The sequence below is a fragment of the Heliangelus exortis genome, chromosome Z, assembly GCF_036169615.1.
Source record: "Heliangelus exortis chromosome Z, bHelExo1.hap1, whole genome shotgun sequence".
Lineage (NCBI taxonomy): Eukaryota > Metazoa > Chordata > Aves > Apodiformes > Trochilidae > Heliangelus > Heliangelus exortis.
This window is the reverse complement of record NC_092454.1, coordinates 13,912,192-13,936,754: the sequence shown is the minus strand read 5'-3', so window position 1 is coordinate 13,936,754 and position 24,563 is coordinate 13,912,192. Positions and strand designations below refer to the sequence as shown.

The 24,563-nt window shown below is 40.6% G+C and overlaps 1 protein-coding gene across 9 annotated transcripts in view; it reads left to right on the top strand.

Annotated features, from left to right (window-relative positions):
* LOC139790090 (leukemia inhibitory factor receptor-like) overlaps positions 1-24,563 on the top strand; it is an 84,809-nt gene that overhangs the window by 52,386 nt on the left and 7,860 nt on the right. For all 9 annotated transcript variants that reach the window (XM_071731377.1, XM_071731372.1, XM_071731380.1 and 6 more), the window contains 15 exons: positions 471-625; positions 1,292-1,412; positions 3,461-3,612; positions 7,452-7,615; positions 8,469-8,643; positions 8,897-9,166; positions 11,228-11,357; positions 13,171-13,334; positions 14,725-14,870; positions 17,550-17,715; positions 17,881-17,951; positions 18,697-18,910; positions 21,728-21,907; positions 23,316-23,417; positions 24,331-24,498. In XM_071731377.1, the coding sequence (XP_071587478.1) occupies positions 544-625; positions 1,292-1,412; positions 3,461-3,612; positions 7,452-7,615; positions 8,469-8,643; positions 8,897-9,166; positions 11,228-11,357; positions 13,171-13,334; positions 14,725-14,870; positions 17,550-17,715; positions 17,881-17,951; positions 18,697-18,910; positions 21,728-21,907; positions 23,316-23,417; positions 24,331-24,498 (2,305 nt within the window). In that variant the 5' untranslated portion in view covers positions 471-543. The remainder of the gene's footprint in view (positions 1-470; positions 626-1,291; positions 1,413-3,460; positions 3,613-7,451; positions 7,616-8,468; positions 8,644-8,896; positions 9,167-11,227; positions 11,358-13,170; positions 13,335-14,724; positions 14,871-17,549; positions 17,716-17,880; positions 17,952-18,696; positions 18,911-21,727; positions 21,908-23,315; positions 23,418-24,330; positions 24,499-24,563) is intronic.

Sequence of the window (24,563 nt, the reverse complement as noted above, 5' to 3'; positions counted from 1 at the left end):
TGCCATGTCTCAGGCATCCCAAAGCTTTTAATAGCAGCAATATGAAAAGTGAGAAGAGGGGAGAGGAAAAGAGATGGACTTTCCTGACCCTTAAACCCATACCCAAAAGTAAGGGACATTTCCATTCATGATGCAGGAGACCCTTTGCATTTTTGATACGTTAGCTAAGTTGAAGAGACCTGTTCTAGGGCAATACCATGTCTATCTTGTTCTGGCCTCACATAGTCCCAAAGGAGGCCTGTGGGTGCACACTTGAGTTTTGCATATCTGTGTTTCTTGAGATTACCTTTGAAATCATGTGTACCAAAGGGTGGCTGGGGCAGTGAAAAGATTTGCTTGCTGGACAAAGAACAGCAAGGAGTTGCTGCCGCTGGGAGCAGCAATGAAGAAAAAAAGTAAATGGAACAAAAACTGGCATTTGTGGAGTACCGGCTCTGGAATTTCAAACTTGTTTTTGTTTTTAATTTTAGAACGGACCAGCTTGTTGGAAGATGACTTTTATTCCTGGTTGAAGCTGCTGTTCATAAAACAAGAAGAAAAAGAATGTGGAAGAATTCAGGCATCTGCTACCTTTTAGCACTAGCTGTTTTATGTTTAAGAAGCTTAACACATAGCCAAGAGATAGGTGAGTTTATTGCACTGTAATACTTTTTCTTTGTATCCTCTGTACTGCCACCATTTAATTTTTGCACATGTAGGAAAAGTCACTTCTGGGGTCCCACACCATCTTGAGGATGGAGGTGCTACCAGGCCTTGTCTCTGCTTTCCAGCAGCCAGTGGCATCTTGTAATCCAGTGCAAAATTGGGTGTTAAATTGTCCATAATGCAACTGTGATAGTCGTGGTGCAGAGGTCCACATAGGGCTACCTTCTTGCTGTTTATGTCATCTGTCTGCAGCAGTTTCACACGATATCATTAATTGCCCTTCTGTCATTAATTGCCCTCCATATGCATCGACAGAGGAGAGCAAAAAACTCATTATCATCAAAGCTTGTGGTTTTTCCATTGGCCCAAAGCCTGCTTATTAGGCTAGGCTAGGAATGGAAAGAAACGGCTGCCTATGTCATTACACAATTGTGTAAACTCAGATTTTTGGTACTTCTAGAAATCTGGCATTCTGTGGCTGTCCATAACCAGGCACACAAATCATTCAGCAGTTTTAAAATAGTGGCCAGACATGCACACAATAAAAATGTAAAAAGAATGGCTGTAGATGTGAACAATAGCAGTCATATAATAGTTGGTAATTTTTGACCTGCAGCTTGTGAATGTGTTTCTTATATGATTTCAGGTTCCCTAGGGCACCCCAAGAATTTGCGATGTGTAACACACAATTTACAGAAAATGATCTGTGCTTGGGATGTTTCTTTTAAAGGACGACATGGACAAACTGACTTTTGCTACACTACAGAGTAAGTCCCCTTGCATACCTGGTTGGAAATTGCCAAACTGTGATGAAAGTACAGTTGTTGCTCAGTTGATACTTATGGAATTTGTGATGCTATTGTTTGCCAGCATCTTCCCATCAGTTTTCTTTGGGTGGTGCTCCCTCCAAGCACTGTTAGCTCAGGCAATGGCAGGGTTTCTGGCAAAAGTCTTCTTTCATTCTAACAATTCTTCTGCCAAAATCTCCTGCTTGCTGTTCTTCAAAGGACTGGAAGATGCTCTCGTTTACTCAGACTTCCCCGTGTGTTGCCTAGCCCTAGCTCAGAGTTTTCATGAGGGACCTCTTCATACCAGGTTCAGTCCAAAAGGAAATGATAGTTGGAAGATGTGAATCCTGATGCTATGGGCCAAAGTGGTAGAATATGTGACATAAGTGCTGAGATCGACATGTGGAAAAACATGAAAAAAAATCTTGGTCACTGTATTATAACCTTTATAAACTTTAAGTTGTCTGTAGAGCATTGTATTAAAGGAAATGTTAAAATTATTCCACAATTAAAATAGCTTTCAAAGGTGATTGCAACTTCAAGTTTTGAGAAACATTAAAAAAACTTAAATCTTCAGTGTGTTTTTCACTAATGAGAACTACATGTGCAATTCCCCATGCTATGGGTTTGCCAAATATTTATCATGTGCTAAGGATGAGTTCAAATCCTTTTTGCATCCTGATCTGGCCCCCAGTCCAGATATTTGTACTGTCTTCTTTCCTGTAAATTCTGCAGGCAGCCCAGACTTGTCCTTGGGGTCCCAGGGCTTGGCTGCACTATTTCCACCTACATGTTTGATTTTCTGTGTCTAGTTGTTCCTCCTGCACTGCCAGCTATCATTTCTGTACAAAACAATACATATATGTGACATTGTGGCCAGAGTTCAGGAGTGCAGAGGTCATGAGGTACTGCTCTCTAAACAAGAACAGCCGTGTAGCTGCTGCTGTTTCTCCATAGCCAAGCAGAACAGATTTGGGTCCCTGAAGCAGAGGCTGAGCTTAGTGCAGACCTCTCTAAGGAAAAGAGGTTATGTTTTTCTGTTGCCCAAACATCCTCTAATAATATCTCAGCACAGAAGAGAAGAGCCTTTCTGAGCACTGAAGTCTCAGCTGACCTTCGCTAGCCCAGAGTCTTGCATGAATCTTAAAAGTTCAAACCAAGCTCTTGACTCCAGCTGATCAGAGTTCCAGAGTCCTGTTCCAGCTCATAAGTAACAGTCCCTCAGCAGGAAGTCTGGCATTGTTCTCTTTGCTTTCCTTTCCTTCCTCCCATCATTGCCCCAAGAGGAAGGTCTGGATTTTTCCAAACTTTTTGTCTTTCTTGTTGCTTATCAGTGATAATGAGCAAAGGGATTTGAACCATCCATTATTGTTTCCTGTATCTATCTGCAGCCTCCAGACAGAGGCCAGGTCACGTTGTGCTGAGCACTGCACAAATATTATGCACGGGCTATATTTCCATCTGGGATCCTAGTATTCCCCCCTGCCCTCTGCTCCTTCCCTATGAACTGCACAGCTGAGCAATATTAGCAGGAGCTAAGGGATTTGTTCTAACATTGGGACACACATGGTGGTGAACCTGCTCTCTGCACGCACCTGCCATCACTTTGAGAAGAAATGGAGGGTGAGGGAGTTAGGTAACACAAAGGGAGGTAGAAGGTATTGTTGGTTCTTGAGAGTTTGGGGTTTTTTTGTTTTGTTTTTGTTTTTGTTTTCTTATTTTTTAATATTGGTTTATGGTGACTGTAGATTTGGAAATGTGTCTTTAAAAAGTAACTTTTAATTTTTGCACTTTCAGATGTTCCTTTAGCAATGAGGTAGCTGCCTTACACACATAGTGCACAGGGAGATCCTGTTAATCTGATTCTACTACCAAGTCCATGCAAGGCTTACTCTTTCACAGACTGGATATGGAGCTCTCTTTTATAGTGCAGAGATTTTGTGTATTACTGGTGTCCTAGGAATGGGACTTAACTTGCCTTAGTTTCCTCTGATCTGAAATACCTGTTTAATCCTCTGTCTTTTCAGTGACTTTCCCCTTCCAGTATGTTTTAAAACTAAGGAGAAAAGGATTGAGATTGCAGTTCCAGAGAGCTCCACCACAGTGACAATAACCACAAACAGCATTTCTGGAACTACTCTTGCTACCAAAGGGTTTGAAATTCACAAGAAAGACATCTGTAAGTATCAGGGTTTATATGAGTACATAAGGGCTTTGTTCTATGATTAACAGTGCTTCAGAAGTGTATATACTTGCAGTTTTCTTTGACAGTGTTCTTGAATATAAAATGCTGATATGCTGAGTCCATATGAATCTACTATACATAATAGGTTGTTTTATTTTCTGGTTCAGGGGAAAGAAAACCCATCTTATCCCTAAATCATAGCAGAGAAATCAAGGGCAGAATGTGAGGAGAAAAATTAAGTACCACACTGTTACATCCTCCTAATCACTCTTTGCCTTTTTTTTTCCCTAAGTGCAAATTAGGAAGGATTTGTAAACAAGTTCTTGATCTACATACCAAAATGCCAGCGTAGGGCATAAAATGCATCTGCTCACACTTGACTTAGGAAAGGGAGAATACATTACTGGTACCTTTTCTTCCTTTTTAAATGCTGAGCCACTACAGAATTAAGTAGTTCATTACTGTGATTCCACAACATTTTAAGGGCAGTTATATTGTATATCACTCCTGAAAGAATCATGTTTTCCTAATATATTTCCAGATTACACATTCTGCTCAAAGGTATATGAAACTGAGCAAATGCATTTACGCTTGGGAGGTAGGCTGCATCATATCGGAGTATTTATAGACAAATTAGACTTTTTCCAACTTTCTTTCTCCCAAAGGAGGAAGTTGTAAGCTGAAGAAGTGTGAAGTGTGGCATTGTCACCATCTGCCACACTTGTTTGTCATTTAGTCTTTGGTTTCAGTTTGTGTGGTTATTCCATTAGTGCAGTCAAAATCTAAAGTCAGTAGCACTTGTTACCCATGGTGCAGTTTTCTCTTCAGTTGAAAGCAGCTTGAGAACTTTAAAAAAAAACCCCTGTTGACTGTGCCTAACACTTCGCAGGCTCTCAGAGCTTTGGCCAGGACCAAAGCTGGATTAATCACACATTTTAAAAACAGGATTAACCCTGCACCAGGCCCAATAAACTGCCCAAAATCTTGAGGTGCCATAAACCTTGCCTGTTTCTTGCCTCATCATCATCCATTCATTGAACAGATACTTCTGCTTAATCTCTCTGTCCTGTCCCCATCATCATGTCATGGCTTTAACATTTCTTGTATCTTAAACTCCCATTCTCCATGATCCTCTTCAGAGCCCCCTTTGAACTTTTTCTACCTGGACTTCTGGTCTCCTTCTTCCTACTCTAGTTTTGTTTGCAAGTCCCATCTTCCCTGCTGGTCTCCAAAAGCCATTTCTGCCTTTGGGAGAGTTTCCATTATCCTCCCTGGGTGTCTACTCATGTACATTGCAAAGACTGTCACCCTGTTTTCTTTATCTCTGCAGCACTGAAAAAAGGCTGTGAAAGATGTGATGTCTTTCTTGGTATGAGTAAAGACTCATATTATCATAAAATGGTTTAGGTTGGAAGGGACCTTAAAGATCATCTAGTTTCTCCCTCCTTGCCCTGGGCAGGGCCATCTTTCACTAGATGAGGTTGCTTAAAGCCCCATCCTGGCCTTGAACACTTCCAGGGAAGGGGCATCCACAACTTTCCTGGTCAACGTGTTCCACTCATCACACTCACACTAAAGGATTTCTTCTGTATATATAGTCTAAATCTTCCCTCTCTTAATTTTAAGCCATTACCCCTTGGACCATCACTACATAACCTTATGGAAGGTCCCTCTCCAGCTTTGCTGTAGCTCCTTCAAGTACAGGAAGGTTGTTATAAGGTCTTCTTGGAGCCTCCTCTTCTCCAGGCTGAACACCCCAACTCTCTCAGCCTGTCTTCATAGGAGAGGTGTTCTATATCTCTCATCATCTTCATGGACTCACTCCAACAGCTCTGTGTCCTTATTATGCTGGGGGCTCCAGAACTGGACACAGTGCTCTAGGTGGGGTGTCACAAGAGCAAAGTAGAGGGGGAAGATCTCCCTTGACCTTCTGGCCATGCTGCTTTTGATGCAGCCCAGGATACAGTCAGCTTTCTGGGCTACAAGCACACATTGCCAGCTCATGTTGAGATTCTCATCAATTAACACCCTCCAGTCCTTCTCCTCAGGGCTGTTCTCAATCTATTATCTGCCCAACCTGTATGTGTGCTTGGGATTGCCCTGACCCCTGACCTTGCACTTGGCCTTGTTGAACTTTATGAGGTTTGCAAGGGCCCATGTCTCAAGCTGTCAAAGTCCCCCTAGATAGCATCTCTTCCCTCTGTCATGTTGACCACACCACACAGCTTGGTGTCATCAGAAAAACTTCTGGGGGTGCACTCAGTTCCACTGTCCATGTCACTAACAAAGATGTTAAGCAGCACCAGTCCCAGAACTGACCTCTGGGAAACACCACTCATCAGCAGTCTCCATTTGGACACTGAGCCATTGATCACATCTCTTTGAGTGTGACCATCCAGCAAATTCCTTATCTACTGAGCAGTCCATCTAACAATTCCATGTCTCTATGATTTAGAGACAAGGATGTCCTACAGGGCAGTGTAAAATCTTTTGTGCAAGTCCAGGTAGATGGCATCAGCTGTATTACCATATCCACCAAAGCTGTAACCCCATCATAGAAGAAGGCAGGATTTGTCCTGCTGAAGCCATGTTGGCTGCTACCAGCCACCTCTTTATTTTCCATGTGCCTTAGCATAGTTTCCAGGAGGATCTGCTCTAATAATCTTGCCAGGCACATCAGTAATACTGACTGTCCTGTAGTTCCCTGTGTCTTCTTTTTTTCCCTTTATAAAAATGGGAGTTAAGTTTTCCCTTTTCCAGTCAGTGGGTATTTCACCAGACTACCATGATTTCTCACACATGGTGAGTAGTGACTTAGCAACTTCATCTACCAGTTCTCTCAGGGATGCATCTGCTGATGGATCTCACCAGGTCCCCAGTGCACATTCGGGTGCCTTAGATGGTCTTGAACCTGATCTGCTCCTACCATGGATGGTTCTCCCAGTCCGTGCCTTTGCCTTCCGTGACATGAGTGATGTGGCTTGAGCCTCTGCTGGTGAAGACTGAGGCAAAAAAGTCATAGAGTACCTCAGCTTTCTCCATATCCTGGATAACCAGATTTCCCATTTCCTTCCAGAAGGCTTGCATTTCCCTATTCCTGTTTTTATCAGTTATACCTATGAACGTTTTTATTGTGAAATCTGACCAGGAATGTCAAAGGCAATTCTATAAGGGCTTTAGCTTTCCTGACCTCATCCTTGTCTGCTTGGACAATTTCTCTGTATTCCTCCCAGGATGTCTGTCTTTACTGCCACACTCTCTGTAGGCTTCTTTTTTGTGTATGTGTTTGTCCAGGAGCTCCTTGTTCATCATGCAGGCCTCCTGACATTTTTGCCTGATTTTGTCTTTGTTGGGATGAATTGCTTCTAGGCTTGGAGGAGGTGATCTTTGAATACTGATGAGCTTTCTTAGGCTCTTCTTCCCTCCAGGACTTTATCCCATGGTACTCTATAAAGCAGGTCCCTGAAGATGCCAAGTTTGCTCTACTAAATCCAGGGTAGCGAGCTGGCTGTGTGCTCTCCTCACTGCCCTGAGGGGCATGAGCTCTACCAAGGCCACTTCATGTTCATGATCAATTACTCACACGTCTGCATGTTGAGATAGTAGAAGAAAATGCTACCTGGTGACTCATCAGCACCTGTGTTTTCCTGGGAACTTTCATGCTCAAGTAATGACAGAGCCCATCTTGTTCTAATTACAGAGGTTGAATTACATGTTTGTATGGCTATTAGCCAGTTGAGAGCAGAGAGATGTGTCTGTTAAACACCTGTAGGGCTAGCGTTGCTGACTAATCACTTGAATATGTTTTTTTTCCCTCCTCTCTTTTTTTCAAGCATTTGTTCCTCTCACTCCACGCATTCTTAGTTTAACACCTGACTTTTCAACTTCCACATTAAATCTGAAGTGGAGTGATAATGGATCAGTCTTCCCGTCTGGACTGGATGCCTTTTGGCAGATTCAGATACTTCGTAAAGAAGCAATGGAAAAAGTCACACAAGTAAGCCCTTTACTTCCTTTATAAAAAAACACTTACAATTTTTGCCCTCTGTAATATTCTGGGAGGTCATTTGAAGCAAGTAGAGAATAATGAAGATGGTAGAGCTTTGCAGAACCTCAGTGTAGTCATGCTTCTGGTAGGTAACTTCTTGTTAAGTTTCATGGTTATGAGGACACTGACTACTATACTGTCAGTATTTACTCAGTCACTGCTTTTTTTTTTCCTTTTGTTTTTTTCTTCATTAATCTAGTACAGGTTAGTTTTTTTTTTTTTAGCTTGAATTTGCTTTTGAATTTGGCAGATATTTTACATCATTATCACTGCTTTAATTCTCTGACACCTGTCTCCAGTCCTGGTGGTCTTGCAAGGTTCAGTTTGCTTTTTCTGCTTGTTTGGGGTTTTTTTTCAGACACAGTTATTCCAGGGCAATTTATAGCTGTAATTTTTAGGAATGGAGAAAAGACAGAATGTGCAGCTTGGGACTAATGCTATAGAAGAGTTTTCTTATACGCAACATTTCCCTCCTAGAAGAGTCCCAGGATACTGGGATACAATATATACCTTTTGAAATTCTTGGCAAGCTTCCTGTTTTCTCTCAAATGTCTGCCCTCTGGTATTTCTGACTGGCAGTCTACCTGGCTGGTGGGCTGTCTAGTATCTTGGGCTTTTGTCCCAGTAAATTCACAACACAGCTCAAAGTTAGGTGGGACACTCCCAGCAGTCGGTCAGGATTTTGTCTTTTGCTTCATTTAATGGGCAGTTCTGTTGACACCTGGGAGATAACATTTCATTGCTAACAGGTCTTCATAAAGTCTCTCTTGGTTGCTTTTTTACTCGGGGGAAAACCTTGTAGGTAACTTACTATTCAAAACTGACTCATGAAGACACCATCCTTTCTTGGAACTGGACATCAGATATGCCTTTGGAGTGCACATCACACTATGTGAAGATTCGATGTTACATTAATGTCACACAGTTTGCTGGCCCCAAGGATTGGAGTGACTGGAGCCCAGTAGAAGAGGTCCCTGGTATGTTTGCTCCCTTGCCATCACTTGGACTTTGATTGCCTTATGAAATGTAAGCTAGTAGCAGAAGAAAAGCGTTAAGCAGCAGTGGTGGGGTGTTGGTTTACAGGGGTGTTTTGATGAGAGAAATAATGCAATAATTAGTTATGCATCGGAGTGCTCCTAAGTCAGATTTTAGGTGATTAGCACCATGTTTGTAGAAAACTGTTCATGTGAGATTTTTTCTTTTTCTCTCCTGTTCTTCCTTCTCTGCTAGGAAAAGATACTGAGCCAGATGGGAGTGGAGTGTTTCCTCAGGACACTGTGGTGGCAGTAGGTTCAGATGTGACCATTTGTTGTGTCCATGAAGAAGGACAGCAGATACAACGGATGACTTATGGACCAGAAATTTACCCATTGATACATCTAAGCAGTCGGAGCAGTGCAATCAGAGTGCTAAATGCCAGTGCTTCAGATGCCAGTGGGACAAATGTAGTGTGCATGCTGTCTGAAACTGAAATGGATGGAACTGTCTTGTTTGTAGGATGTATGTAGTATCATGTTTACTAACTTTAGGAAAATGAAAAGAATGTTGACACTTTTAGTGTTCTGCTAGGACATAGATAGCAATGTGTCTTTTTGTGGGTTTGTAGTGTGGATGGTTGGACTCAATGATTTTAGAGGTGTTTTCCAACCTTGATGATTCTGTGATTCTTTCTTTCCCCTAGCCTTTGGTTTCTTAGGATAAATTGGGCTTGGACTTGTTTGATTTAACTGTGGAAGAGGATGAGGAGGTACCCATGTAAGCCCACTTTTAGAACCTGGCCTGGTGCTTCTCTCCTTGATCTCTTTTTTCTAAGACACTTCTTCATGATCTGGAATACTTAGTAGTTTGCTGCCACATGAAAATTCATCTTCAGTCTCTTATTACTTTAGTTGTATATCTGTTATAGCAAAAGCAAGAAGAGCATTGTAAGTGAAAACATTCATTCACCAACCAGAAAAATAAAAGACAATAAAACAGTTAGACTTGCAACAACAACAGATGATCATGCAGGGCAGTAGCTCTCTGGGAGCTAGTTGCAGCAATGGAACACAGATGACAGTTGCTCTTTCCTGGAAAATCTTCTAAACATTCTTTTAGTATTTTCTTTAGAGTTATTGAATCACTGTGTATCTTCTCTGTGTAACCATGCCAGCCTCAGAAATCTCTTCCAGATACAGATACTTTTAAAAACAAACTCCTGAAAGTACCTGTTTTTTCCTTCCCAAAATTGGTCATTTTAGAGATTTTTAGTTTTCCCCACAGGGGGTCTGAGAGTTACCATCTTCCAAAAGCTGCCCATTAGAATCCTATTCCCTAATACAAATATCTGGCTTAAAACATGGTGTCCTTCCAGTTGAGTGAAAGAAAAGAGACTGGACTATTTTAAGTGTGTTCACAACTCCAGCCAGTGCCTCCTGTTATTAGTGTTAGGTATTATGTGATAGCAAAACAGAACACAACCTTTTATAACTTCTCAGCAAGGTGGCATTTTCACATTATTTGTGCAGTACTTGCTTTTGTGGAATATTTACTTCCAGGTAAATAGGTCAGTGGTTTAGGAAAAAAGGCTATGATAAGCCCATAGGTTGTTCCCATACAGTGGTTTCTGAAAAGCTGGGATGTGAAGTCTGTTTCCTGCCAGTGTTTCTTCTTGTGGTACCTCCTTAGCAGAAAGGATTTGTCAGGATGCTCTTGATGGTAAGACACATTTAGGAAAGGTAGAAGAACTAAATGTGTATGCATGCCACCTTGGTGAAGTGTAGGCCTGGCAAAATAATTGGGTTTTTTGGCCTGCTTCTTTTAATCTGTACTAAGCCAGCCACTCTAGCCTCTTGTGTTAGTTCTCCTTCTCTAGGGCAGCTATGTGGATATTATTGTGCTACCTTTTGGAGGAATGTGTGTGAGGCTTGAAATAAGTCCTCTGCTTACTGTCACATCAGTATGGCAACCCTCTCTGTTGAGAGCACTTCCCATCTTCTCCAGGAAGGCACTTGTCACTGCTTTAGTATGAGAGCAAAGAAGCAGCTTTAAAAGAACTTCCAAAGCAACAGTGAAGAGAGCAAACCATTTGGGGTTTGCTTTAACTTTCAAATTCAGTATGGAATTCATGTTAAAGGGAACATCTTGACATGACTTTCTTGGAGAATTCAAAGCAGCAGTGGAGCTGGAATATAAGAAAATATGACACAGCCAACACCATTCCTGTGTTGCTCAGAATTTTGGAAGAGTCTTAGCAGAGTTTCAGTGAAACACTTCCAGGTCAGAGCCTGGAGCTTGTGAACATATTTGCATGTGATTTACCAGATTACCCACCCCTTTAGAAGCCTAGAGTCAAATGTTAGTCAGATGCGGCTGATAGTAATTATCCATTTGTTCTACTGAGATTTTTTTAAAGAATATTATTTATGTGGTTGGGACATAACTATTACCATGTATTTTTGAGGTATGCAATCGAGACCCAGCAAAAACAAATGCTAATGCTTTCAGGGAGCTACTGTCTCAGTTGTCCCACTAGGATGGCAAAACATCAGTTAACTGTTTTGCTTTCCTTCCATGCTACAGATGCCCCTGATATTCCCCAAAATCTCAGCTGTGAAACATCCAACTTCCTGATAATAAAATGTACCTGGAAACCAGGCAGACCCAGTGGATTGTATGGAAAACGAAGAACAAAGTATAGTTTATTTGAAAGGTAAAACAATTAAGTACTGAAAGGAATAAAAGCATAGAACTGGAATATATCTGTTGGTGCCTGTGACTTTCAGCAACCTGCCTGTTTAGATGAGATAGTCTCCATTGTTAGATGCTTAAATACTTTTCAAGAGTTTGTTGAAGTTGAAACTAAACTAAATGTGGAAAACCCTTGTCTAGCTCTGCAAAATTGCAGTGTGATTAAGGATGTTTTTTCCTGAAGACTAACGGCATTATGAACTTATGAGAAAGTGGTTAGTGTGTCAGGCTGGTCTTACCATGTACATAATGAAAATACATTGAAATAGTAGGAGTTACTAGTGAAGTTTTTATGATTTTTTTTATTCAGAATTTGTGTTTGATCATCAGTTGAATTTCTACTGAGCTTGTGCTCTGCAGGATGACAGAAACTTACTGAGAAAAAAAATTGTAAGACAGGCCATGGGGCATTTTCCAGATGGTACAAGGGAAGATAGAAATAAGCCTATACCCATTCTCCTCCCAGCATCAACACCTGGATAGTGTAGAGGGGGGAAATTGCATGTTACCTGGAAAACATTGAAAGGGATGAATAACACTGGCATCATATACAGGAAGAAGTGAAGACTGGTGTCCCACTAGTTTGTCTTACATCACAAGCCATGTAAAACCTTAAAAGTGAAGAATCAGTGTTTTGGAGTAGCACTTGAAAATGGGATTTCTTGGCAGTTATGGTTAGAAGTTAGGGAGGAGTTAACAAAATTCCTGTGGCGAAGAAGGTCCACAGTAATGCCAAAGGAGCAGTGAGGGAAACGAGCCAGGAGAGGCCTGAGTCACACCAGATGATGGGAAATGGAGTCTCCTGGTGTCTTTGAGGCAAGTCAGAGGCAATGAGGATTGAGTTACAGTCACAGATGTCATCTAGGATGCTAGTGCTATAGAAGTCATTGGGTAGGGTGCAGAGAGGTGGATGAAACAGAGTATTGAAAGTAGCTCTAGTCACTGTCTGCCCATATTCAGCTCTTAAATGAGGATGTAGTTCTAAATGAGAAAGTAGTTCAGACTTGTTCGCTCAGCCCAAAGGTGTGAGAAGATGGATGTAATTCATTTCAGGGTAAATGTTCTCATTGTTTTTGTCAGCCCACACTGAGCTATTGAAGTAGAGGGTATGGTATGGAGAGAGAGATCAGAGCTCAGCTAGAACACCAAAAAAATGGTCGAAGGAATAAATCTTATAGTATTAAATGAGAAATGTACACAGATTATAACTAAAGCAACTTCTATATGAATACATACAGATACTCACTTTTAGCAGTAAAATCTAAACCAAAAGTTTTTGATATAACTCAGGTCTTTGCTGTTGCCATCCTGCTTTTGATTTAAAAACTAGTGGATGTATTTATTGGAGGTAACAAACCTTAGTTAAGATGTAGCAGGACCGATGGCAAAAAGTAAGTTGTGTATCTCCCTAGTTCAGAAAGTAATTAGGAACATTCTTCAAATGCAAATGTATGCTGATCTGAAGAAAGATACTTTAAATCAGAATCTTAGTTGTGACTTGTGAGGTTGTTTTACAGGACCTACCTGTTTTCCAGGCTCTTAAGAAGTGAGAGGATTGAAATGTTATGTTAGTGAAGAGGAGAGTTTCACGTGAGAACAGGGCAAGTCATGACTGATGCCACTTTAACCTGCATTGTGGTATTAGATATGTCTCTGCAATCAAATCATTCTGTAAGCGAGGTGTTCGTGAGCCCATTGGTCTTTACTGTGTTTTCAGTTACAATGAATTCTTATTAAAAAATTAAGTTTTTTCTCCCTGCCTTTTTATTTTTTAGAATATCTGGAAAAAATGTTTCATGTGAAGTCAATGAAATGAACAGAGAGCGTGTCTGTGGCTTTCCAGTACTGCCTGATCAAAAAACATATAATTTCACATTAGGCGTCTCCAATCCTGTCGGGCAAACAGAATCATCAATTTTGGTTGATTTAACTCAAAGAGGTAAGACTTAAGAATTACAAAGGCAAAAATATACGTTTACTGCTTGATAACCATGTGTTTGTTTTGGGTTGGAAGAACTCTGGCACAGTATGCTTGTCATTATTTTACTTTACTTTCACCAATGCTTTGCCATGTTCAGTAATTTGAACTTGAAAATAGCTTAGGACATGTCCTGAGGCAATGATTAGGTTTACAGGCAGGTGCCAGTTCTCAACAGCAGTGCTACCACATTGGATACACTGCTGTGTGGATAAATGCTACTTGAGGTCTAATACTTAGCTAGCTGCTGGTTTTTTTGATAATACTTTATATTCTATTACACATCAGTAATTAAAAGTTTGGGTGTAATGTTGTAAACTATGAGTGACCCTGTATTTCAGTGTCAAGTTTAAAGGGCAAAAGATTGTGCAGAAATATTATGACAGCAGGATTTGGAGAGTAAAAAAATAGCACTAAAAGGTAATGATAGAAGTATTGCCTGTTGCTTGTCAGAGCCATGATCATTTGCTGTCATGGTTTATAGAAAGAAATAACTTCTTTCACTAGACCTTCAGTTTAAACTGAAAAGGGAAAAGATGATAACCTTTCTAGTGATGTCTTCCCCATCCTTCTCCATCTGCTTCCATAACCACTGCTGAGGATTCAGTGGTTCCAGCATTCTGCCATTCTTTCTGAAACACTGAATTTGTATTAAGATGGTGTTGAATTCTTTTGTCCATGTCCCAGTTCAACTGTCCTGAGATTAAAATTCTCAGAGTAAATTGGCAGGTCCTAGAAGAGTATGTATGTGTCTGTTGACTATATACTGGGATGTTCTGCACACAGTTGAAACAACTGCTCTTTCTTATTTGTTTTCTTTCTTTCCCTCACTATCCATTTAATTCCCAACAGAAAGTATGCTATTTTAAGGGTAACTGGACCAGTTCCAACAGAAAAGATTTTTTTTCTCCGATAGCTATAAATATAGAATATCCTTGAAAAGTTGCAGAAAATAGTTTTGGGGACGGAGAGATCATTCAGGATTCCTGCCCTGTCCTAGTCTGCATATTAGAAGTTCTAACTTACAAAGTTCTGGTGGGTGCACACAGTTAAGTGAATGTCATCTGTCACAGTGATCCTCTGAAATGTTTCATTTTTTTGATACAGTCAGTAGGAAGGGAATTTTTTTTCTGTGTCTTCACACATGGCAGTGTGCTCAGCCTTAAATAAATCTGTTTCCATGTTTGATAGCTGAGAAGAGCATCAGGAGTGAGACTGCTAGCCAGTTATGGTTGCTGATCCGATCCCTAATTTATCCTTCTACTGCTCTCTGATCTTTTGAATTTTTTTTCCGAGCTAAAGCAAATATTTCTTTCTTAGAACTGATGATTTTTCTTCATTTTTTTTGAAGTTCGTCCAAAAACTCCAGAAAAGTTAACTGTTTCTGGGAACAGCTCTACAAGTGTCCATCTGCGCTGGTTTATAAATGGCAGCTTTGCTGAGCTCAGGCTTCTGTGTCAAATTGAAATTAACAGTGGTCACTCTGAGCAAAAACTGGTAAGTGTTGCTTTTAATAGATTTTTTTTTTTTTTACACAAGTGCTGCTTGATCTTTTTCAATGAATTAATCATGTTTCAAATTGTTTTCTAAGAGCTTAATCCTGATCATCTTATTAACTGATTAATGTAGTAATGACTAGAAGTTCATCTACTAAATTCTGCTCTTCTCCATTGTTGCCCACTTTCTGGGTTTTTTTGGTTGGTTTTAAACAACTGATAGGAAGGTATTGCCCACTAAGTTATTTGGTACTTGGTGCTTAGTGCTTACTGACACTCTAGGTAACAGTTCTTGTGCCTTGTCCTTCCTTATGCAAACTATGTTAACAGATGCTTTTTTCAGGATGTGCTTCTGCACTTCAGACTTCTATAGCTGTTGTTTCAGATTGTCTTTTGCAGGATGCAGTTGAATATTCTGCCCCCCACACCCCTAGAGAACAATCCATTTGTTTGCTGTCAGCAGTTGATCTGCATGTGGCTGTAACTGGGAGCTGCTAAACCTGCTCATATGTTAGTGGTGTAGAGACAGGGTAGGGAAGGATTCTACCACTGGATCTGTCAGTAGGTAATCCCCAGTGAAGTTCTCTGCAGCTGGAGAGATGGTGGTATTCCTGGGTGGGGTTCAGATTTTCCAGCATTTCCAGCTGCTGCCCTGCTGCGTGCTCTGTGTCGCTGAGCTGCGTATTTGCTCTGCTGACTGTCAGAAGAGCCCAGGATCCTAATTTAGACAACAGCATCAGGTACAAACTGTAGGTGGTAGGAATAAATTCCCCTTCTTCTGTATTGTCCAGCTTAGTGTAGGGGTGATCTGTGCCACTGGGGAAGCTTGGTGGTAGAACTGCATGTTCAGTTGGCCTGAGGCAAATCCTGTGTTTGCATGTTCAGATGGAGTATCTCTGACCAGCTCGGACAGGCACATGCTGCATTACCAGTTCTTGGTGCACAAAGCCTGAATTTGTAAATTGAGCACAATGACTTCAGAGGCTGGTTTTTGTAGTGTTTGGCTGATATTTAGCAGGAGTATTCTATTACATGCTGAATTTAGTTGCATGTTGGGCACAGCTGCTGGGTACATGATGGTGGTAAGTGATGCAACTGAGACAGAAAATTATCATTATATACATTATTGCCTCTAAAATAACAGGTGGTAGTTCATGCATTATCTAGAAGAGTTTTTAAAACATACTTTAAGAGCACTTAAAGACTGTGGAAGCCTTTATCTTTTATATTTTCTTTATAATGAGTAGTGCCTGAAGATTAGATACTGCAAGGGAAAACGTAGGTATCTTTGGAATTTACAGCAGAAGGAGCTGGCATTTAGATGTACATAATAGCTCTGACAGATGTGCTGTGCTGGATTTTGGTGTATAGTCTGATATGCCATACCCCACATTTGTCTGCATTTCTCTGCTCCCAGCAGTTACTGCCTCTGGAGCAGACAGCAGGGGAACCAAACACCCAAGTGTCACCCACGCCCAGCCTAGTAAGTTTAAGCTAAAAAGGTCAATTTTCAGAGTTTTGTCTATCCAGAGTTATGCTGCTGGAGGCTTGGGGGCTCACTTGTTTGTGAACTCTGCTACCAGGTGAGTCATCTGGGGCAGTGGGAGATGGTAAGGTCTTACACTGACACAGCATTGATTCACAGCACCTGTATCAGAGCCCACAGCTACAGGTATTTTGAAACACAGCAAACAGCTCTGTAGATGCTTTACAGCCTTGTTATGTTTTCTCCAGTTGCTTAATAAAAAAAGAGTACCCTGTCATAAACAAAAGTAGCTGTGAAATTGTTATGGGGTTTTACATGGCACTTCGAGGATGTTTTCAGAAGCTTTTCCATCCAACTGAGAAGCTGTTGGCTTTTTTGATATTTTTCAAGTTGTCATTTGGCTTTAGAAATGCTCAATTAGTTGCAGATTCAAGTCACTTGGAGTCCAGTTTTGGTCAGCTGTGATGCATATGCGTTATAATTAGATTAAGTAAAAAATATTTCCAGGCTTCAAACTGAAGAATGAAATACTGCCTAGACTCATACCATTTTAAGAATAGCAGGAGAGACTGGTACCTGTTGTATGAGCTGGAAACAGAGATTGCCTGGGTAAGACTTGGGTCCTTTGAGGAAAAAAGACTGCAGGATGAGCATCTTGATCAGGCTGATGGTCTTTATCATGCTTCTGTGTGGTCATCCTAAGTGATAGGCCTTCCACCCAGTGGAAGTGCAGGTTCTGAATTCCAGAGGTGAAATCCTGGCCTGGCTTGTATCAGCAGAAGTTTTGCTGCATATGGGAAAGGGACTTCACTGGATAGACAGGAAGGAGCAGCCTGCTGCTGTGTACAGAGCTCATCGCACTGAAGGTTCATCAGTGTTATCCCTCTTTTTCATGCTTTACATCTCAAAGGGTGTGAAATACCTACTGAAATACCTAATTTCACCTTTTGTGCTACATATGACTATTTTGACAGATCTCTGAAAAATTTTCCTTTGTTTAGGGAGTCTACATAGGAATAGTTTTCTTTTTCATTGATTTCTTAATTAATTGATTGCAGCAGTTTTGTGTTTGTTTTTTTTTTAAACTCGGTATTCTAGAGGAGAAATGCCACCTTTTTAGGTGTGCTGACTTTCAATATAATCTAGGAGCAATAAGATATATTTAACATGTCGATTTCTGTAAATTTTTAACAGCACAATGTCTCCATTCCTGGTGGAAAATATTCAACTTACACGGCTCACCTGAACATGTTGCACCCCTATACCAAATACCAATTCAGGGTGCGCTGTTCAACCGCTGACCACTTCTGGAAGTGGAGTGACTGGAGCAGGGTGGAGGAGCACACAACATGGGAAGCCCGTAAGTTTCTTTAGTATTTGATGATAAAACGCTGAGCTTGTGAAACCACGTGTTTTAAAATGAGCCATCTAAAAAGCTAACTTTTCAATATTTGATAACTGATAAATTCCCTACTATGCAATGTGGAGAAACAAATCAAAACAAAACGTTTCTTTTTTTCCGTAGCTCCTGCAAGAGGACCAGATATCTGGAGAGAGAGAAGTCCTTCTGGAAAAACTCTAAAAGTCTTCTGGAAGGTAGATAGGACGCTTCAAGTTTTAAAATATTATGTGACATAACTATGAAAAACTATTTCCTTATAAAATTAATGCAGTTTATAGTCAATAAATTGGACTGCTTTTCTTAACTTTTCATAGGGCCATCCATTGGGACAAGTATTTTTTTCCCAATTGAGACTTCTGTTCAACTTTTATAATTTAAAAAATGCATAGAGAAGCATTTTACATGGAGAATTAAATTTTTAATACATTATGTTTCCATCCATTGAGTTTGTCCCCCAGGGGACCAGGATTGTGTTACTGTTTCAAGGTGACAGAATTTCAGGCTCTAGAGGTATTACTAACACTGAAATTAACTTTAACATGAGTATTTTCAGATAAAAATAATTGCTGAAATACCTGCAAAATGGTTGTGGACCTACAAGAAAGCTGGGGAGGGACTTTTTTATAAAGGCATGTAGCAATAGGACAAGGGTTAATAGCTTTAAAGTGTTTTGATTTATGTTATATGTTGGGAAGAAATTCTTCTCTGTGAGAGTGGTGAGACACTGTCACAGGTTGCCCCACACGTTGTGGGTGCCCCATCCCTGAAAGTGTTTAAGGCCAGATTGGATGGGGCTTTGAGCCACTTGCCTAGTGGAAGGCCCCCATGCAGGGGATTGAAACCAGATGATTTTTAAAGTCTCTTCAGCACAAACCATTCCGCGATTCTGTATCTTGTTTACTGCATTTTGGTTTTGATGCACTCTCTATCTGTTCATAGCCCTTAGCCCTTTCTGAAGCCAATGGAAAAATAGTGTCTCATGAAGTGTCCTGCTACATGCTAGAGACACCACTGGAGTATAAAGAAGTCATTGAGCCTTCAAACAGTACAGAGATAAAACTTGGGAAAAATGACTGTGTAATTACTGTTGTAGCCAAAAACCATGCAGGTTTGTCTCCTCCTTCAAGGATAACAAGCGTGGAACTTCCAAATGGTGAGTGCTCCCAGCAGAGAGCTAAACACCTTCAAAACTTGAGGAATGCCAAAGCGAGTTTGTTTATTGAAAAAAAAGATGATACATACCTTCTTTGTTTGTGTTTGGTTTCTGTTGTTTCAAATGTAGTGGGCTGGAAAATTTAAAAAATATTGGTGCTTTGCTTTTAGGGCAGCATCTCACCCATTAATGAGCTCTGCATAAAGGAGGGTAATAGTATGCAGTCTCTTCAGCTATGTTGCACTTTTCTAGACACCTTTCAGGAACAAGAAGGATGAGTCTTCAAAGCATTAGTTCCAGATGTGTAGGGACCTCAGTTTATTTCTGGATGTTCTTGTTGAGATACTGAAAAGTTTTACATGGTAAGGAGAATGAAAATAGGTTTGGAGGGATGTTGTGTGGCTTTTTAAGGGGAGAATTGTCTGTTCAAAGCATGTGAGCCCTGCAGGAGGGTATTAATTGGACTGGTTGGTAAAGTGTTGGCACTGTTGTGTTAGGAGCTGGGGTTTATACAGGAGGTTTATACTTCAGCTTCCTAATTAAAACACTGCCACTCGTGCTGTGGGGTTTTGTAAAGTAAAGCATCTGAGCCAGATAATGATTTTTTGCTCTTATCACTGGGCTTGGAAAGAAGATAATATTGTATGTGGTCATTGAGAGTCCATGCTCCCCTGCACTCCAGGAAGACTGTAATCACCCAAACCTTTACCTCTGTTCAGATCTGCTTGGTGCAAGAAGGATGGATTTACACAGGAAGGCCCCTCTCTGCTTGTATGCTAGGAGTATGTATTGTGGTACTTCTCCTTCCCTACCCACAGAACAAGGATCACATTTGTCCATATTCTAGCTCATGTTCTGATGAAGCAGTGTCATCTCTCACAGGAAGAAATGTGCTTTGAGATTCACAGTTTGATAAAAAATGAGTTTGTTTCAATGCAAACATTTCTTTTGTTCTTCTGTAAAACACCATTAGCTGAAATACATTCTTTAATCTGTAAAATTAATTCTATAGGACAGTTGAATGAATGAAAATGCTTTTATGATTTTCCTTCTGCAGTGAAAGAAGGAGACTCTGGGATTCAGGTAATAACTTTGTGGTGTGGGACAGCTGATGGCTGATGGCAGCCGGGGCTTTGTGTTTGTTTATAGCTTTTTCTGGGATATCTGAGGTTCCCTTTGGTGTTACCCAACTTGTACTCCTTGAAGATTTGCTCCCAAGTTGGTATAGGAATTATCTGAGTCACTGACTGCAGTCATGAAAGATGACTCATTCACTGAACTGGATGACATTTCTGCCCAAACATCTTTTCTGGCTGCTTCCTGTGTACAGTCTGTAAGTGCTTTTAGTGTCCATAAGAGAGTAGTGGCTCAGAAGATTGAGATCTGCTGAGGTTTTGTGAAAACTGAAAACACAAACAAAGAGTACTCTGCCCTAATTAATTTGTCACAGCCTCTGAAAAGTGCTCTGTAGAGAGTCAGTGCATATAATCTGGCTGCTACAGCCTTTCCTACTACAGTAGTACTGTAGTGCTAGTCATTCTTTCTGCTAGTCTAGGCTGCAGCTATAAATACACCAAAATGAGCAGTACTACCCTTGGTGAGTTTCTAGTCATCTGGCTCAGGAAATACTGGAGTGTGGTGTATTTCAGCATTTTTTAAAGTGTGTGCTCACTTTCAGTAAGAAGTCTTTTCCTGTAAATAGGAAAATTATAAGATTCTAATTAGAAATATGCTCTCTCCCAGCGTCACAGAATTGTAGTTTTGCTGGATGCATAGTGTTTTTAGGGAAGAGTGTTGAAAGGCTTCTGGAGATGAGTTGCTTTTTTGTATTGTGTGTCTTTCTTGCCATGAACAAACTAGAAAAGGATGGTACACTTAGCTGTATGTTAGGGTTATTTAAAAAGACACAATCCTCCAACATTCACAGTGTGCCAGTGAGAGTTAAGCTTTCACAGCACTGGTTCCTGAAAACTGCCCTTGCCCTTCAGCCTTCCATAGTTTATAGCTTTAATAACATGAAATAATAGACTCAATGGGGAGCATAAATGAGAACACTGAAAAAGGAAAAACTGAAACCCTGAGACTGTTTTTGCAGATCTGTCATGAGGTAACTGGTGTTGTATTGGCCTTTTGAAAACATCCCTTAGCTCAGCAGGGTTCCATCTGATGGGCAGCTGCAGAAGGAATCTGCAGGAATCAGAAGTCATTCCCAGAGCTGATCACTTCATGGGCAGCTAAACCTTTGATATTTGATAATCAGAAACAAGAAAAGCAGACTAAAGACAAAGCTGGTTTTTTGTGGGCTTTGACTTATTATTTTACCCATGGTAGACTGAAGCCTCCAGAAAGTTTACCAGAGATTTGACATTAGCATGAAAAATGGTTGTCTGTGGTCCAGCAAGTGACAGCAAGACACTCTGAAAGAAACACAAAACAAACTGATGAAAGCACAGCAGGAATTCATAGCTGGAGGCTCCTGCCAAATTGGTGTCAAGTCAGATTTTAACCTGACATCTGCTGTAAATCCTTACCTTGAAACAGTGCTTTTTAAGCCAGTCCTGAGCTGCAGCACTTCTCGTCATCACACTTATGGCTGGCTGAGAGGTTTGCTGCAGGCTAGGTCTGATTTCAGTGTGCTTTAGAAAGCATAGCTGAGTGCACTGCTTCCAATTTCACAGTACCAGGAGCACGTCTCTCCTTCTTAGAAATGACTGCAGTTTATAAAACCTTTGTGCTGTGGCTGGAAGGCTTTCTTCTAGCTTGGACTAGAGATAAGTGTCTGCTCTCTGATGGATTTTTGTATCATCTTTGTTGCAGACAATGTCAAAACAGATCGGGCCGTGGCAATGGGGAATGGAATTTATATTTCTTGGAATTCCTACCCCAATATGACCTGTGGCTACATAGTAAAATGGTGTCATTCATCTGGATCTGAACCCTGTAGAGTGGACTGGCAGAAATTTCCTTCTAATACAACAGATGCAGTGATAAAGTCTGGTAAGTCAGAAATACTTTTTTGTAGGTCTTTTTCGTTGAGAGCCTGAGCAAGAAGTGGAGTTAGAGCAGCACCAGTGCTATATAGACTGAAGAGTGTTGCATTGCTATGTGTTTGTGTATATAAATGAGACACATATTGGTACTCTGTTTAATTTCCTGCACAGGCTTGCCAAATCCAAGTATCAGTCTTGGCTTAGCTGTTATCATCGTATGTTTATTAACTTTTTTGAAATTATCTCTTTGAGTTACACCAAACAACTTCCTAACTCATCCTAATGCAGAATGGTTAATCTAGGGCTTGGGATTTTGTTTGGGTTCTAAACATAAACAGTGCTGCTCAGGATAGGGGGAAAGACTAATCGGTTATTTTTACATGCAGCAGATTTCTTTAAGTGTGATCTCCATGTGTTGGCTTCCTGTCAGCAATTGAAATTTCCTGGAACAGGGCACATTCCAGGTCTCTAGATGCTGGTGGGCAGATCAGCAAAATGAAACTCAGCTGTGGTAGGGCCAGGAGAAGAAAGAGAGGACCCAAAAATATGTAGGGTTTGTCTCTTCTGTCTCAAAGGGTTTATATTTGGTTTTTAGAAGAGTTTAGTACATGAATGTTTTCCTGCCTGTAATTCTGCCAGTGTCTCCATGCAATTTTCATTTCTGGTGGCTAGAGCTTGCCTCTGCTTAGGAGACAATACTGTGCCTGTCCACCAATGCACTGCTCTACTCCCAGGCTCCTCCCTGGGGTCGTTCTTGCAGCACCTTCTGGGAATTCCCAGCTGCTAGGGCTGGCTCAAGCAGGCATATCCACCTCTGTGCTTAGTCCTTCTTGGAGAATCTCTCAAGCTGGACTTGAGCTCTTGCAAAACCAACTAGATTTCTGTAGAACTTTACAGTGGCATCTTGTTTAGAAAAAATTCTTGACAGTAGTGTACCCCTCCTTGAGGAAATCCTATAAAGTAAATCATTTATACATCATAGTATCAAAAACCAGACATGTGAAGTGAAAATTTTATTACTGTCTGTGTTTTCTACAGATAGTTCAGCACTTTTATTTCTGAGGAGAAGGCAAGATCTACATGACTGCTAGGGGACGAAGGGGAGGGAACTGTTTCTGGTAACTTCAGTTTCTATTTCCCCATGGAAGGAGAAACTTATGCAATTTGAATAGCTTGCTTTGAATGCTGTTTGTTTAGAATCAAAATTTCTCTTGGAGCTGTATATGCTTACTTCTTCTAAACCTCATCTGATGGCATAGTTATAAAGGAATTACAAGTAAGGATAGTATTTATTCCTCACATTGTGGTCTAAGACTGTAATTTTTTACGACATGTTTATGTAAGTATTTATCATGGGAAAGCTAGAATCATCATTTTTATAAGTGAAATGTTCTAAACTGATTTTTTTTTCCCAGCTCTATTCAGACCTGGTGTGAGATACAACTTTTCACTATATGGCTGCAAATCCAGTGGATATCAGTTACTCAAAAACATAGCTGGGTATATGAAAGAGCTGCGTAAGTGAACTTTATCATTCAGGATCTTTTCAAAGTGAATTTTGACTCATCTATTTTTAACTCGGTGCTGGCAGAATAACACTGAGATCAGAATCCCTGTGCAATACTACTGGTTTGTTCTGACTTCTGCTTGTTGTCTGGATAGAACTATAAAACATTTCTGCAGCACCATCCAATTTGGACCATGTAATAATTCTGTGTTCTCCAGCTGTGGGTGGGAAACAGTGTCACAGGAGTTTTCTCTGGAGACAGTGGTCTTCAGAATAGGAGGTACAGGCATCATTTGAACCACAGGGGTGTGGGGCACTTCTGTAGGAAAGAAAGCAACTTTTTGATTCATCAAGTCAGAGTGAACTTCTGAGCACATTTGGTACAGATCAGCAATTTAAAAGCACTTCTTTGACCAGAACTAGATCCTAGAGTACAAGCCACTTTGAGAATTCCACTTCTGTTCCCTTCCATACCAACCCTGCCTGGATAACTGCAGTTTGTTCTGGGGCTGAACTCTGCTTACCTGGAGATAGAATAGTTTTTAAGTGCTTCCTGTTCCCAGGAATCTGCATAAGCCTTTAACCTCTAACATCACAACTGTATTGTATTCGAATTACAGGACCTCTTCACTTTGAAGTTTAATACGTGTTCTGCAAAATAGTTTGCTTGGGAAACTGAGCTTCTGACATAATCTGAGCCCTTGGATATCCTGTTGTTTATTGCATTGCTAAGGTTGAAGGTGTGGTGAAGGCAATTTTACCAGAAACTCAACTTTCAGTCATTTGTATCTGTAAAAATCCTGAACAGTTTCCCAGAAGTTTTTCCATGTGTGTTCTCAATGTATTCAGGAAAAAACTGAAAATGCTAGCTCTGAAATAAAGCTGATAAAACACTTTACTTTCCTGTGTAATTCTCCCAACAGCTCCAAAACGTGCACCAAATTTTACCGTAGAAGAAACTTCTTCAGATTCCATATTGGTGAAGTGGGAAGACATACCTATTGAGGATTGTCAGGGGTTTTTAGAGGGATATCGTCTTTCCTTTGCAAAAGGTGAAAAAGATGCTTTAAAGCCTAGGCTTTCAGAATCAGGTAAATAGAATCAATAGATTTCAATTTCCTTGCATAGGCTTGGTGTTTTTATTATTTTTTATCTT